The sequence below is a fragment of the Girardinichthys multiradiatus genome, chromosome 9 (assembly GCF_021462225.1).
Source record: "Girardinichthys multiradiatus isolate DD_20200921_A chromosome 9, DD_fGirMul_XY1, whole genome shotgun sequence".
NCBI lineage: Eukaryota > Metazoa > Chordata > Actinopteri > Cyprinodontiformes > Goodeidae > Girardinichthys > Girardinichthys multiradiatus.
In genome coordinates, this window is record NC_061802.1 from 36,197,065 (window position 1) to 36,214,294 (window position 17,230).

General features: G+C 41.3%; 1 protein-coding gene across 2 annotated transcripts in view; it reads left to right on the forward strand.

The window, feature by feature from the left end:
* Nucleotides 1-17,230, forward strand: part of plpp3 (phospholipid phosphatase 3) — a 45,284-nt gene that overhangs the window by 23,161 nt on the left and 4,893 nt on the right. The window contains exons 2-6 of one of the 2 annotated variants that reach the window (XM_047374199.1): nucleotides 78-232; nucleotides 3,792-3,884; nucleotides 4,417-4,604; nucleotides 4,700-4,757; nucleotides 11,252-11,428. In XM_047374199.1, coding sequence (XP_047230155.1) covers nucleotides 78-232; nucleotides 3,792-3,884; nucleotides 4,417-4,604; nucleotides 4,700-4,757; nucleotides 11,252-11,428 — 671 coding nt within the window. Of the gene's footprint in view, nucleotides 1-77; nucleotides 233-645; nucleotides 804-3,791; nucleotides 3,885-4,416; nucleotides 4,605-4,699; nucleotides 4,758-11,251; nucleotides 11,429-17,230 lie in introns of both variants that reach the window. The other variant, XM_047374197.1, reaches the window with a different exon arrangement.

Sequence of the window (17,230 nt, forward strand, 5' to 3'; positions counted from 1 at the left end):
TGTGTCCGGAGCCAGACTTGCATAAATGCGTGTATGTATGGGTTCATACCTCTATCCATATGTGCGTGTGTGTGTAGCTGTGCTGCCGAGCCTGGTTCTGCATCGTTCATCTGTCCGTCCATACCAGAGGGGTTTCTACTGCAGTGACTCCAGCCTGAAATACCCCTACAAGAGCAGCACCGTGCCCTCGTCAGTTCTCGTTTCTGTTGGTCTGACACTGCCCATGGTGTCCGTAAGTCTGCCCCTAGCCCCCAGGATTTTTTCTTCCTGATCCCACAATGAACGCCAGGATGTTGAAAACAATCAAAACAGAAACAGGGAGGGCTCGAGGTTCATGATGTAGTTGTGAAGTAGTGGCAGTGTAAAACTTTTTTAGATGCTCCTTATAAACTACAGATTTATCAGCACACTTTTGAAAACGGTCACTTCTTTGACCCAAGGTGTCAACTCGTGACATCCTCAAGCCCAGCCCTTTTTCTGACGTCTTATGATCCCCCTGGTGCCAGCATGCTCCCTGTGCTGCTCCTGTTCTCTCCTGTTTATGTCTGTGTCACTGACCTGGTGCGTTGATGCCTTTTTTTCTTCTCTCCTCTCTTCCTGTCCTCTCTCTCTCTATCTCTCTCTTTCTTTGTGTGTTTTTTGTAGCTAGCCTGCCTTTCCTGATCATTGAGACTAGCACCGTAAAGCCGTACCAGCGCGGGTTTTACTGTTCGGACGAATCCATCCGCTTCCCCCGAAAAGAGGGAGAGACCATTAGTGATGCCGTGCTTTGTGGTGTTGGCATTCTTATTGGCACCGTCTCTGTAAGTCGACCCTATAACATCTCCCTTTGATTGCTGCTTCCTTCTTCTCAGACTCTTAGATACCTGTCATGGACATGTCATCAAAGCGTCTTAGTTATTTATCAAATAGAAATAAAAAAAAAATACCCCAATACAGTGGCTTGCAGAATACCCTTTAAACATATTATCTACAAACTTCAACACAATTGGAACTTTATGTAATAGACCAACACAAAGCACTTAATTATAGAGTGGAAGGAAATGAATAGACAGTTTTAAAAACTGTTTAGAAAATCGGAAAAGTGTGACTTGCATTTTTATTCAGACCCTCTTTATAGTGATACTCCAAAATAAAATCCAGAGCAAAGAGTTGTCAACTAATCCATAAATAGTATGAAAAATCAATATTCAACAAATCTGGCAAGAAGAAAGTTATCATAGAAATAAAGCCACTTCTATGGAAAAGCAATCCTGAAAGAAAACATGTTAGAAGCTGCAAAAAAAAATAAAAATATCCTGAGACTGCGGAGGTTCGCCATCCAGCTGGACAACCACTTTTAACATACAACCAGGGCTATAATGAAATGAATGTCCCAGTCAAAGACCAGGCCTTAATCCAATTTATACTCTGTGGAAGGCTATGGCATTTGGTAGTTTTGGATGGTCTCCATCCAGTCTGATTAGCCCGACGCTGTTTTGCAAAATAAGGGTGGTACAAACTTCAGTCTCTAGATGTGCAACGCTGGTCAAGAGATACAACTAAAGACAAGTGGGTTCTACAAAGTTTTGACACTGGGGGACTAAATACATATGTATGCCTAAATGTGTTTAGGTTTGTTTCACTTCTTAATAATACACTACTTTGCATTTTGGTCCATCATGTAAAATCCCAATATGTTGAGGTCTGTAGCTGCATCCTGATAAAACGTAAAAAACTTCTACAGGACACTGTAAATGGGTTGTACATGTATCCCACCTTCATTCTATAGTTTACTTTTTCATCCTTTATTCTTCCACTTTTTCTTTGAGTCATTATCTTTTTTAATGTTACTTTATTATTATGACTGGTTATGTAGGTTAGAGGCAGTGAGAGGCCCAAAAGATTTGAGAGTGAATGTTAGGGTATGTTTAATTTTGAAGGCCAAAGAGATTTTGCTGGTCCCCGTTGTGCCCTTTGGTGCCCCGGACGTTAACTTGGTTAAATGTGCCATGGCTGTCTCCCATGATGGTGGGGACTCTCTGATAGCCCGAGGTGTCTCACAGCATGAAGCTATTACTACCATGATTGCATTTATACCTGAGAAAAAGGAAAAGGGAATCACTCTAACGCCATGTGAGCAAATTAAGATGGGGCCAGACGCAGTGGAAATATGTTCTAATCAATTAGTGCCACAAGGTTAGGGTAGGTAATCTTTACCGTCCCCAGACTTGGGGTTCCCAGGCTGAGCTGTCGCTTTACCGCTGCCTCGTTGCAATCACCTCGATGGGCACACACACACACATTTATATACACAGTACCAGCTCAGCTCCTCTGCTTATTGAAAGCAGGGGAATAAGTGTGGGGTAGTTAGTCCCCCTCGAATTTTTACATGTGGGCAAAGCTGGCGTGTCTCACACAGCTGTCTTCCATTAGTGGCGTCTACTGCCATGCCAACACCGTTCCTTCTAACAAGCCTGAGCACACACGTAGATACACACATGTACACAAAAACACTCGGTTTGAGAGCAGATTCCACTTTGGCTTGAACCGTAGGATGTGTCTGCCCCAACACAGACAGAGATGGGGGGATAAACCAGGAACAGTGATCTAAAAGAAGATGAGAAGCAGAGCTCTAAATGCAAATGCTGAGAAAACAAATAAACTTCTGTGGCCTATATTGGCCTAGTGTGGCTCTAATCTCCTACTTTGATTTTCTTTCGTGTTTATATTGGGTGGTTGTTTACACAGAAGATTATTTTTTACACATGAAATGGAGGTAGGAAGCCATACACCACCAACAATCTCCCAATGTGAAAGTTTCATTAAAAAAAAAAACATTCTCGTAAACTGCTGTAACCATTTTTATGGTTGGAGTTTTAAGATGGTAGAAGTCCACTTTGGTGTTGGTCATTAGCCATTAGCTTTATCCTTCAAGACCAGCTAATTTGGATTTATACTAAATGAAGACACCAAGAGAGTTCTCTTCAGTAGGTATAATATTTACCGTTCATTAGCTCTTACCAGAACCTCATTTCAAAAATCGTAAACTATCCCTTTAATACTCTGATTGGATTTGAAGAGATACTGATAGTGGCTCAACTTATGGTTATGTACGTTCTTGATGCCAGAGTACATGCTGTCTGTTGGCATATAGATGGGCAGGGAAATATTTTCATAAGAGTACTCTTGCCTGGAAGGAAAGAGTAGCCAGTTGCTAAGTTAGGTTCCACCAGGTGGTATAGCTTTGATCGATGTGCTTTGGCTGAGCGTGAGTCCCCTTAGAGCAGCTAAAGTGAGTCAGTGAGGCCCCACTACTTAAAACCTGGCTGGAATAGCACAGAAGTCACGGTTTGGCCCACTGGAGTTAAACTATGTAGCAGATGACATACAATAAACCCATTTTTATATCAAAGTCAGGCCAGCCTGACATACATACCCTCCCAGTCATAGATTTGAACTTTGATCATTTTCTTTTCCTCTTACCTTCCCAGCTGTTGTTATTGTGTATACGTCATACCATTATGCAAAGCACTACCATTTCACACCTTCATCTATCCAAACTGCCTAATGGAAAGGCAGGCCATGCTTACTATATATGTTTGTCTGTGTGCAACTCTTACTGTTTGTTCTTTAGTCATACCTTCTACTAAATCTCACACCCATCCCGGAAAAGAGTTTGATTTTTTTTGCATGATACATACTAATACATTAACGTGTTGTAGTGCCTCATAGTGTCTTGTCAATCCATTGTACAACTGTGAGCTTCACAAGCACTTGTTTTATTATTGTGAAAAAAAATTTTCTTTTAGATTGTGATTGGAGAATGCTACAGGATTCACCAACTGCACGTGGGAACGAAGTCAATTGTTGGGAATTCTTACGTGGCAGCACTCTACAAACAGGTCAGCTCGGGTTTGCTCAAATGCGATTCACTGAACTTTAATCACAAACAGCATTGTAGCAGCTGTAGATCAGAGATCGAGAGCCTGCTGGGTCAGTAGCAATGCTAGAGGAAGTGAAATTACAAGAAAAATGCATATTAATGTACTTTCGCATGATTGTTGCCTTGATTAAGATCTTGACCATCTGATTTCAGGATTTTAAAATAAGTTTAAAGAAGTAAAGTTTGCTTGCAAACAAGTAGCGTCTTCTAAAGGCATTGCTGGATCAGTTACCGACTGTGATGAATCAGATTAAGTTCCTAGCAGCACATTGATCCCCTGCTAACAGAGTCTAGATACTAGAAATGAGAAGCCTGCTTTTACCTACAAAACCAAAGAAAATCATAAATGTTCTGTTATTGATCAGTTTGTATCCTTAGAAATACTTCCATTGTTATTAAATTTTGTATTATATTATATATAATGCAGTAACATGATGCCATCTACAGTATATATAGAGTATATCTGACCATTATTGTGTATCGTCTTGCAGATAGGTGTGTTTCTCTTCGGGTGTGCCATCAGCCAGTCATTTACAGACATCGCCAAGGTGTCTGTGGGTCGGATGAGACCTCACTTCTTAGATGTCTGCAGGCCGGATTTCTCCACCATCAACTGTTCCCTTGGATACGTTACCAACTATAATTGTACTGGTGATGAGAGTGAAGTGCAGGAAGCCAGGTATGTAAAAACAACAATGCATGCACATGAAAGTAGTTCTTAAACATCTAAACAGAAAACAATGGGCCTAAAATAATCTTTATATCTCTCCACAGGAAATCCTTCTTCTCAGGACATGCCTCCTTTTCCCTGTTTACTATGCTCTACTTGGCTGTAAGTAATCATTATTTTCTCTCACACGCTTGCAGCCACGTAGGCAGGCAACAACAGCAACATTGCCGTACATTGTTAGAAGAAGTCATGGGAAGAAGGCTGGGCTCTGATTAGGGGATTCACTGCCTTAAAACAGAGAAAAATATTGTTTTGATTCTTTGAACACCTCATCTCCTCCCTCCTTTTGAACCTTGAGGAGAATTAATGGGTTCCATCTGTTTTCTTTGGGGCAGCTGCATGATCACTTCCTGTTATGTCCCTTTAACCCTACCGGCTGTGGGTGTCAGGTGGGGTTTAGCTCTAAAGGGTGTGGGATGCTTTTTTTTCTTCAGTAGGGACAAGGAAGCTCACCAGAGTGGGAAAAAGCTTACCTTCCAGGATGGGAATAGCCTTAACCATGCAGCCTGAGCTACTGTGGAATGGTTTGATCAAAGTATATTCATGTGTTAGGATGACCTAGTCAAAGTTCAGACTTGACTGGGCCTGAGTATTGGTGTCAGCTTTTAACCAAACATTCTGCTGCTCATCGTCTTCGATCTCAAGCCCACACTAATTGAAAGTTCCCCTCCCCCTTTGTTTATACAACTCAAATTATGCTAATACTTAAGGTGCTTACTAAGAACAGACATACCATCGAGGGAGTGGTTCTTAATCCAAACCACAGTCAGGTTTTAGCAAGTTTGCCTTTGTTGCACATTGGTCAAACTACAGATACAGATAGTTTGGGGTTCAAGTTGGTTGAAAATTCCAAGGTGAAAAAGCCAAAGAGGCATAAATGTTATTTCGACAGTGCACCACTTGAGGCTGTTGTCATTCAGCTGCTTATGCCAGCCTGCTGTGGCCCAAAGAAAATTCAGTTTGGTCTGTGGGCATAACCAAAACAGAACAGCAGCTGATTAACAAGGATGTCTTTTTGCACTACATAAATGCATTATGAGGCCTAGTGTTACAACTTTCGAGTGCCATGGTTATAGGTTGGTCCTGGTTCTCACACTGGATTGATAGTTGAAGTTTTAGTTTACTGTCATTTATCGCCTTGGAGAGACAGCTTGATGTGGGTATTTCCCAGCCTCTGGGTGAACCTACAACCACGCTCTGGTCAAAACAAGGAAAAGAGCTAAATAAAATGTCAAGAGGAAAAAGCAGAAAGGGATTAGAGATGTGCTGCATCCAGGCCACAGCTTAACACACTAGTCAGACCAGCTCTCCAGTTGTGGCAAACCCAGGACTGTAGCCAGAGGAGGTTGGTCTAAACAAGAGGCCAGAGAGCAGCTGATGAGATGGAAGAGAAGGCTAAACAGTTCTTAGAGGATGTTTTAGTGTGTGCAACCCAGCCAGAAAAAGAAAGTCACAAGTGAAGGTATTCTCTGTGGAAACATGGACTGGGTGGATTTTGTTTTTGTTTCTACCAGCTGAAAACCAGTCATGTGGCATTTGACCCAACAACTCTGTTTTTGCTGAAGTCAGATTAGAATAATTTTCTTTGGTTTTTCATGGATTTAGAAGGGACATTTGCAATAAGTTGTTGCTTATTCCCAAACAAGTTGAAGTCCATTCTACAATGAGAAAAAAATAATAACAGCCAGAAAATATTTAGGACAGTTTTTCCCAAGAGTGGTTGTGCCAGCAAATTCATCCCAAATTCAGACCTTGCAATGCTCAAAGAAACAGCAAACTAAAAGAGCTAAATTTCAGACTCTATGGGCCTCAGTTAGCATGTTGAATATTAAAGTTAATGAGAGCACACTTAAAATAGGACTTTGAGTTGAAGGAGAAAGTTACTTTACTCTTAAAGAACATGGCAGCAAGATTTTTTCTGCAAAGTTGCCTCTGAATGAATCGCAAGACTTAAGAAGTTTGTCCTTTAGACATATGAGACTAAAGTGGAGATATGTTTGGCCCTAAATTAAATTAAATTAATTTAAATTAAATTAAAAACTGGTTGGAGGGGAGTTCCTGCCTCAAGTGGAGGAGTTTAAGTATCTCGGGGTCTTGTTCACAAGTGAGGGAAAAATGGAGCGGGAGATCGACAGACGGATCGGTGTGGCTGCCGCAGTAATGAGGGCACTGTGCCGGTCCGTTGTGGTGAAGAGAGAGCTGAGCCGAAAAGCAAAGCTCTCAATTTACCGGTCGGTCTATGTTCCTACCCTCACCTATGGCCATGAACTTTGGGTCATGACCGAAAGAACAAGATCCCGGATACAAGCGGCCTAAGTGAGCTTCCTCTGTACGGTTGCCGGGCACTCCCTTAGAGATAGGGCGAGGAGCTCGGCCATCCGGGAGGGGCTCGGAGTAGAGCCGCTGCTCCTCCACATCGAGAGGAGCCAGTTGAGGTGGCTCGGGCATCTATACCAGATGCCTCCTGGACGCCTTCCTCGGGAGGTGTTCCAGGCACGTCCCACCGGGAGGAGGCCCAGGGGACGGCCCAGGACACGCTGGAGGGACTATGTCTCTCGGCTGGCCTGGGAACGCCTTGGGCTCCCCCCTGAGGAGCTGGAGGAGGTGTCTGGAGAGAGGGACGTCTGGGTGTCTCTGCTGAGTCTGCTTCCCCCGCGACCCGGTCCAGGATAAGCGGAAGACGACGAGTACGAGTAAATTAAATTAAATTAAATTCCACAGAGCTGTGATTGGTGAAAACCAAAGGCAGCATACCAAGAACACATGTCTACCAAACTGTCAAGCACAGCCGTGGAAGGGTGATGATTTAGGCTTGTTTTACAGTCACAGGACCTTGGTGCCTTGCATCCATTGTGCTGACCAGGGAATTCTCTGTATATTATTCTAGCGTTACGTGCATGACCATCTGTCCGTTAGCCAAGTCTTTGTTGACATTAGGTTGTGAATTGCAGAAAAAGCAAGGTAACCTGTAAAACAAATGCTGAAAGAGAAAATAATCGAGGTCTCGCAGTGTATAATCAACGTCCTGACCTTAATCCTGTTTACATGCTGTGCATAAACGTCAATGAACTGATGCAAATCTGTAAAGAATAGAGTCCAACTCTACAATTCCTGTACAACAAACTAAAAAAATGCTACAGAAAACATCTCCTTCAGTTAATTGCTGCTAAAGATAGATCTACAGGCTGTTAAATCTAGTTTTTCCCCATGTCAGTACATACATATTTTGAGCACTGAATATTTTATCTTTTCTTATTTCCCTTTTATTTCTTTATCGTTTTTATTATTGTCAATAAGAACACAAATTTTATTTCTTATAAATTAAAACTTAAACAAGTCTCTCTTAGCTAGATAATGTTTTTTTTTTTCAAGTATAACAGTGACAATTAAGCATTTTATAGCCAAAGTGCTGCTTAGATCAGTTGCCAGGTAACAAGCACAGGCTTAAGCAAGTTAAGCAACTTACTAAAAAAGGCCTCAAGCCATGAGACATTAGAATGTTTTGGATTATATTTGGATCAGAATTTATTGTAAGTCAGTCACAAGTTGCAATATGTTCATAACAAATATTTAGTCTGGCTTCTGGTTTATGACAAATAAAATATTTTTATACCCATTTGTATCAGTAGTAGATGCAATATGTTTAAGTATCATTCTGCAAATTAGTTTTGGAAAAGCACATAAGTTTTGTTTTATCGTCAACAAAAACTCCTTCATCCCCACCAGCACAGAAAAATACAAATGGGTCTTTCCTCTCAGTCTTCGACAATATTTTTACTCAGACAGCATGAAACCAGTCATTTCCAGAGCAAGGCCACCACCTTTCCCTCGGCTGTCTGTTATTCTGAACATCTTTACTTCCTGCTGAGTGTCTCTTAGGACTGCATGTGCGACTGAAGTGGTTGGAGCTCTGCAATGTAACGGCACTGCACGGCACTTTCCGAGATGACACGCAGATAACTGTCACAGACCACATGGCACGTTGCACAGCTACACCACAGCCACAGCTAACAGGCATGTGTGTGTTTAGCTGGCTTGTGTTCTCTCTCATCTGCACGCAACATTAGAATAGGTACATGCCATTCAGTAGCAAAAAGGGAACCATCGTTTTGTGAAGCAGGAAACAATATTTGTGTTTGACATATGAGCGGCTTAGACCACAGTTATGCTTTTTGTCTCACAGCATGGTGTGAACCATGAGAATGGAAGAGAACAGCGTGTTAACTAAGCCCACAGCCCCATTCCTTCTCTCTTTGTTGTGTTTGTTTGTGTTTTCTGCACATTTAACACTTTGGCTTTGAGTCCGAGCGAGACACCCGAGGGAGCAGGTCCCAGCAGACAAGCTGGATTCTTTTGGAAACCACAAGACTTTTTGTCGCTCCTGCATCCCTGTGTCATGGGAATCTGCTGGGGCTCCTTCTGTAGTGTTCTGTTGTTGCATTCCTTGGATCTTATTGTTGGGGACAAATTATAGGAGGAAGACAGGGTTGGAGAGGGAGAAGTTTCACTGTGTGAAGGATTTAAAGAGGACACTTGAGATTTCAGACGGTCATTGACCCTCACGCTAGCTTATTGTGACTTTGAGATGTGCAGCTTCTGCTGAATCAGGCTTGAGCTGGGTTATCTGTGTTAACTCACTTTAGATAAGATCATGTTGTCTGGCAGGTCAGTGCTACTCCTTGTTTTGACAAGGATCAAGTCATTATTTCTTTCCCTGTTAATCTCCAACAAAGCATTCTTGACATTGACAGTTTTTATAACATGTGGGTAACTGCAAGCGCTTTCACCAAAGTCTTTATCAAAGGTCCATGGCCACTATCTGAGAACCACAATAAAGGACACCTAAAGACTAAACATCTCAGAGAGGAGGAGACCGAGACAAGAAGGGATGGGAGGGATCCCTTCCTCTGGGTTTGGGAAGAAAACAATGATTTAGTGCCATAGAGGAAGTATGTGGAGGTTTTATGTCCGCACCCACAGTGCTGTGATGAAGTATTTGCCGCTTTACTTAATAAAGTAAAATAGTTAATGAAACCAACTGTGTTTGACCACATTTTTTGGAAGGCTGAGTTTAATTGCACTACCCACACTGCTAATTACTGTCAGACATTTAGAATCAAGAAATCACCTAAATAGAGCCTGTCAGACAACATGAAGTAGGCTAAAAGATCTTAAAAAGCCACACACCATGCCCTGATCTAAAGAAATGTAAGAACAGATGAGATAATCTCCACATTCTATTTACTGATAAGATAGAAGTGAAACTTTTTAAAGCTGTGTCCTGTTTATCTGGTATAAAACTAATACAGCACTTCAAAAAACAAAAACATCATAGTGATGGTCAAACACAGTGGTGGTAGTGTGATGGTCTGGGGGACCATCACACTACTGTGATCCTGGAGAACTTGTAAGAATTAACAGAACCATGAATTCTGTTTTCTACCAGAAAATCCTAAAATCGGCCACCAGTTTTTGACCTTAAGCTCAAACATGCTTAGGTTATGTAGCAGGACAATGATTAAAGCAAACCCACTGGAGGGCTGAATTTAAAAAATATTGCAAAGAAGAGTTGGGCAAAATTCCTCCACAGCAATGACTCGTTGCTAGTTATTGCAAACACTTGATTGTAGTTGTTGTTACCATGGGAGGCATAAGCAGCCTTTTTCATTTAGAGGGCAAATTTCTATTTACATGTGGACAGATTGAGCTTTTTTCCTTTAATAATATAATCACTATTTTAAACATGATTTTTCTATTTACGGTACTTCGATATTTTTTATATTAAATTTAGTTTGAAGATCTGAAACATAAAAATGTGACTGAAAAAGCAAAAACAGAAGAAATCTATAAGTGGGTAAATGCTCAGAGCTCACTTGGCAGTGAGGTGGATTGCATGACCCGAGTACGGAGGATTGGGTTGAGTACTTGAAATTGGCGTAGGCCAGCTTTCTCAGGACCTCTGTCTATTGGGTGTGAGAGACAGGAAGCTAAGTGTTTGTCTGTTTGCAGTAACACAAAACCTGGGCTGAACTCAACACTGTTAAGTAGGTGAAAAAGAGCAGGCCTGTGTATGTTTTGAACTCAAGCAAGTGACTGAAAGTGGTGTTCAATGTACTTCTTCTTGTTTTGGTGCCCCTCAGCTTCCATTTTGACCCAAAAAATATTCTGTGGCTGTGAGCATAGTCGGAAGATGGGGGAGTGCATGTATTTTATCTGCAGTTCACAACAATAAAATGCAGGGTTCATCGCAACAATGCGTTGAAGTATGCCCTTTAGGTTATGTATCTGTGTGTGTGTGTGTGTGTGTGTGTGTGTGTGTGTGTGCGTGTGTGTGCGTGTGAGTATGTCTAATCCACAGCTTATTTGTGGTTGTGCTGTTTTTACAGCTGCGATGTGTAACCATTAATCAGTCGTGTCTACGTCTCCAGCAGTCAAGCATGAGTTTGTGTTGTGGATATGACTCCCCTGCACACTTTGATTCAGTCTGTACCTCTTAGACTGTAATAACACACACATGCTGTAGGTGCATGGATAAAAAGGCTCGTGAATAAAATTACATTGGTTTTCTTCTGTCTCTCTGCCCTCCTTGTCTCCAGTTCTACATCCAGTCCAGGTTCACTTGGCGTGGCGCTCGCCTCCTCCGCCCGTTGCTCCAGTTCACTTTGTTGATGATGGCCTTCTACACCGGTTTGTCACGAGTCTCCGACCACAAGCACCACCCGACTGATGTCCTGGCGGGCTTTGCACAGGGAGCCCTGGTGGCCTACTGCATAGTAAGTCCACACCTGGCACAATCCACGCAAAAAAGTGGCAAAAAGACAACTGTTACTGTACCTGTTGAATAAGCATCCTACATATAAGGCAAACTTGAAAATTTGTCACATAAAACCACAAACTTTTATGTATTCATTTGGGATTTTATGTGACACAAAGTAGTGCATAACTGTAAAGTGAAAGGAAAAAGATTCATGGTTTTCCATATGTTTACAAATAAAAATCAGAAAAGTGAAAAGCATGTGTATCCAGCCCCCACTCCTCTAATACATCTAAATAAAATCAAGTGTGACTAATCTTAAATCTGTCATTCAAAAATGGAAAGAGTATCTCACATCTTTCTGTAAACCTACCAAGACATGGTCGTCCACGTAAACTGACAGGTGAAGCGAGGAGAGTAGGAATCAAAGAATATTCAAAAGGCCTGAAGGGAGCTCTGGGGGACCTGGAGGGAGCCATTGTTGAAAGAAATCTATTAGAAGTACCGTTTGCGGTTTGCCACATGTAGGGGACTCAGCAAAGATGTGGAAGAAAGTGCTTTGGACACATGAGGAACCAACATACAAAGCGCTAAGGTGCTAAACTAACACAGCTAAACACCCAGAACACTTCATATGCACTGTCAAACATGGTGGTGGCGGTATCATGTTTAGGAGATGCTTTCCTTTAACAGGGACGAGGAAGTTAGTGGTTGTTAGGAAGATGGATGTAGCTAGATAAAGGGCAAACCTGAAACAAAACCTGTTAAAGGGCCCGGTAACACATTTTTCAGATGTTTCAGTTTGTCAAAATATTCTTAAACAATCCCTTTCTTTTATTTTTTACAATTATGCACTAAGTTTTTGGGTGTAACCTGATTAAACGCGAAAATTTTCAAGTTGTATATATGCTTTTGCAAAGCACTGTAGCAGGTAGTTAGGTGAAGAGAGCTCTATAATGACTAACACATTGCTGAGGCCAGGTCTTTGTTCAGAGGTGCACACTTCTATGTGCACCGATACTCCAACCTATCTCATTGCCTCAGCAACATATCATCGAAGTGGTTTCCAGATGATTTTTCGTAACCCTCGTCATTACTCTAAGCTCACATGGAGCCAAGGAAAATTTGAAAATGGGTCAGGAGAATAACGAGGGGGTGTTAAAAGAGAGAGGGTGAGTAAGAAAGAAAGTATTAGGCTTTGAAACTGGAATGAGGCTGGTTATTATTTTGGGGGCTTTTTATTTGGTGGCTCTGGTTCTATCAACACAGCAGGCTCCAGCTACACCACTCTGCCTCTGGAAAAAAGACGGGAAGGCACACGCACACAGGCCGCCCCTCACCTTTATGCCTGGACCCGGATCGAGAATGTGGAAAGAATTAGATTCATAAATTTGAGGGAGACCTCAGTAGTGGCGCCTAGGCAGATGTTGGCAAAGCACGCACAGAATCACACGCAGCGTGACAGTGTTCTAGGATGCTAGGGTTATTAAAGGATTTGTGTGCAGAAATCTGAAAGCAACAAAAAGACTCAAACCCAAAAACAAGCTAGCGATCCTCCAGTTGGGCATAGCTCGTGGACGACATCAGCCTTGACAAGTAAGAAAATGATGTTTTCAGAAAGAGGGCTGATTGTGTGAGCCCGACCTCCAAAGAGGCAGATCTGGCTGGAGGATAGGAGGGAGGGAGGTGACAGGAGAGAGAAGCCTTGTCTGCATCTTGGCTCGAGATGAGTGTGGGTTTCTTCCAGCGCAGCAAATCCACAAGCCGCCTGCTTGCAGTGAGACAGCTTAATGCTGACATTATTCACATCCGAATACATACACATCACACATAATTGCATATACATGCATACAGTGAATCCTGCGGCTGATCAAGGTGGTGAGGTTAGCTTTACAATCCTTGACACCCCTCCTTCTCCTGCCCCCTCTCAGATTGGCCCAGACTTTGTAGAAGCACACATCTGTGAGCACTTTAGCTTGGCAGTTTTAGCCTCTCGGCAAGCAGCGGAGCAGAAAGGGCCTGACAGGAGATGAGTGGAGGGCTGACAGAGGAGTTGCAAATGCTCTGCTGCTTAGAAGCCCCCACCCTTAAGTCCTAAATCAAGGTGTGAACATCTTTAGATCTTCAAGCAACAGCTGCGCATGCTTCATCCTGAGTCTTTCAAAGTAAAAAATGAAGAATTACAGCGTGAGTTCACACCTCGAGGTCTGCAGAACCCAGAAACAGATTTTTTTTCTGACGTTGCCTCTTTTATTCAATACATGTGCTTTTGGTGTACAATATTTTCTGTGGAAGTAAAACCAGCAACGTTGAAAGTAGTCGTACCTTACATGCAAACCTTAGATTTGTCAGAATACATTGATTGGCTCACTTTATGGTTTCATTTGACTTTTTTGTTGGGGTTTTCCAAGTTAAGTGTCTGTACGTGTGGTAGCGGTGCATCCACATGCACCCTGACAGGGTGCCAGGAATGGGCTAGTATGAGATTAGTTTTTTACTTTTGTCACTCTTAAGACTTGAAACTGCTTGGACCTTATGATGGGAAATTTTTGCGGTTTTGAATGTATACCTTTTTAAAAACAGAAGTATTCCTTTATATGGTTAATTGGCTCTTGCTTACTTTCCATTTTCAGAACTAAACCCTTAGACCTGCATCAGTGGTAAGTGTCTGGTTGAGCTGCTAGGTAGTTACATACATGTGAAAACACGTTTTACTCATAGAGACATGGATAGCCTGGTTGGGCTGTACAGTCCCCAAATTTAGTGCAGTCATATCCTTTGTGACTCAAGCTTTCCTAATGTCTCTAGGCTAATTTGTAATAGTAGGTAAATATCTGTAGGTAAGTACTGAAGCAGCCAAGCGAACACTCTTACTCATGCCTTTAAAGGCTCATCATTTGTGCTTCAGGTGTGAGACAAGAAGGTGCTGAGTTGCTTTAGTCAAAAATGTTGTAATTATGAATCTGAGAATATTATTTAATAATTAATATTAATATTTTAATATTTTATCAAATAATATTTCAGTCTGTTAAGGGTTGTCCTGTGAATAGCAGCCCAGTAAGGCGATGGTATTAGGACAAAATAGAAAGGTGTGAGACGAGCTCTGACATTATTGAACAGCATAAACTCTGCACATATATGGAATGAATTCACACAATTTCTTAAAATACAAGAATTTATTAACAAAAATAAGTCAACTCAAAGTCAAACATATTTCAATCAACAAACTCTTTACTATGCTAAAACAATCCAACTAAACTACCAAGCAGAATTAAAGAATAATCAAGACTAATGGGCTATGTACAATATAAACAAGTTGATTAAAGATGATTGGAAATCATGACCAAAAAGAGTGATGCAACATTACCATGCAATGTTTATATTTGAGAACCAAGGATTATCTTGAAGAATCTGGAAGTTAAGTTAAGTTAGTCTTGGAACTAACTTAGGCAATAATCAGCAAACGTTTAGACAACCATTCACAATGCAAGATCAGATAAAATATTTTAATAAAATGTTTTAAGAATGATCTGCTGAATAAAACCAACCTTCTGGATAACTAATTCTCAACGGTGTCTAATTAGCTGCCTATATTTATTAAAATAATATTTGAAGAAATATTGAGTATTTTGGAAAAGAGCCAAATCTTTCTGGAGAAATGGGGCTTAACAGTGTTTACTTAGTTATCAAATCTAGTAAATAATGTTCAGGGACTATTATTCACCAGCTTGAGAACCAACAACCTTTCTGTTGACTAGCCTTAATGCTAACAAACACGTGTTCTTACCGTTAGCAGTTAAGCTAACAAAGAAGCGGATAGCTTAGCACCAGAATCAACACATACCTTTAAAATACCAGGGTTAATAAAAGGGTTAAAATGCATAAGCGCGGACGGCGCGCTATGAGCGGTCTTCTGTTTAAAATCACCCTTCAAGTAAAGTTTATCTTAATTTTAAAACATACAAAGAACACAAACCGGCCTGTGTGCTACAGATAGCATGCTAGCACAAAGATAGCCGAGTTTCACAAAACCAAACTTCATAACATGAAAACGCAGAGGTTAGCTCTCAGCTCTGTGAACAATAGGGTTAGCTCCGGAGAGCTGGCGGCTCGTCCTGTCCGCTGCGGTTTCTGCCGTCTTCCTTCAGGCCGGGGCTTTTCTCGAACACCGTTTGCATCTGCGGGGCCTCGGTGAAACAGTCAGCAATGCTTGTACCTTAATTATCCCCATTCATGAATGAAAATACCAGATACACAGGCAATATTTCATTCTACTTAACTTTGCATATGGTCGATGATCGTATGGCTTTGGATCCAGTTGAATTTATGTCTTTTTGCCAGCAAAAGACATCAGCGCGCTTTGTTTCCCTCCTATCCCGATGGTCATCGGTGTGGAAGAGAAAGACTTGTGGAAAGGTGGGGGCTTATATGCGGGCAGTGTCATCGTGGGAAGTCCTCTGCTACCCCCCCCCTTCCCCCTTCTGAAGTTGTGCTGGAAGTCAGTTAAATGCCATTTATTTTGAAAGTTCCAGAAATGTTCGTACCTGAGTTTTAATGTTGAAATCCATGGCTGTAGGTCCCAGCAAAAACAATGGGGCTGTATTTGTCATAACCCCCTAAGAGTGGATGTTGGGACTCTTATGGTTTTCACTCCACTACTGTGTTAAATTAAATAAACCAAAAGTATTTTTAAGCAGCCAAATTTGTGCTTCTTGTAAGTGTACAAGCCTTTTTTTCAGCTAACCAATTGGCAGTGTGCAGCAAAACACAGTCCAATCATGAAATGTGAGAAAACAGGTAGTTTCAACCTTCTCTGACATGGTATGAAAAGGATTTTAAATTGAATTAAATTCTTAGTCAAAACTTAGTTTTAAACCTGTAATTTAAAACCTCAGTATACCTTGATAACCTTGAACATACCAATGATTGATGTGTTTTCAGTTCAGGTAGGAGTTTTCAGTTTAGGTGCATCTCGTGGACAGGTAAAGGTTGTAATCTAGGGAATTGGAGGAGCAACAACAGGAAGCTCAATATCTCACCTACATGGCACTTGTAATGCAGCAGCCTACTTTTTAACATGTTTCATGATAAAACATTTGGTTAACATATGTTTGTAGTTTCTTTACATTTAAAAATAAACAATGAGGCACCACAACCATGCACTTCAGAACAGACCAGTATGAGATTCTCATGGTATGATAACCTTGACTGAAAACACCACTTTTTCACAAAATGTCTAGCAGAAACATATAACATATAAGAAACATTTATGATTTTATCGCTTTTTTTATTGAAGAGCATTGTTCCATTAACTTAAGACATTTCATATGTCACATAATATCACTTATGATATTTCTTGTGCTTTTGGTTTTGATACAAAGACTAATATAGAAATACACAGTTGTATTTGTCTTTTTTTAAGTGAGGGATGAGCATAGTGGCCTTCTTTCAACTAGCTGGCTGGGAGCAACAGGTGGGGGAGGGGTAGTGTGGGGTTGAGCTGCAAACATACTCATAGGCGGTTACATACATATGAAACAAGCTAACAGTTTTTTTTCTTAGAGACATGAATTGCCTGGTTGGTTATGTTGGGCTTTTCTAGGACTGGACGGTCCCTAAAGTTAGTACAGTCACATCCTTTGTGACTCAAGCTTCCTTAATGTGTCTCGGTTAATTTTCAAATAGCGTAAGTTAAGAATCTGTAATTAAGGGCTGAAGCAGACTGTTACTCATGCATTTAAAGATTAATATCTGGTGCTCCAGGTGTGAGGCAAGAAAGTGCTGTGTTGCTTTGCCCAACAACAATGGGGCTGCAGGGTTT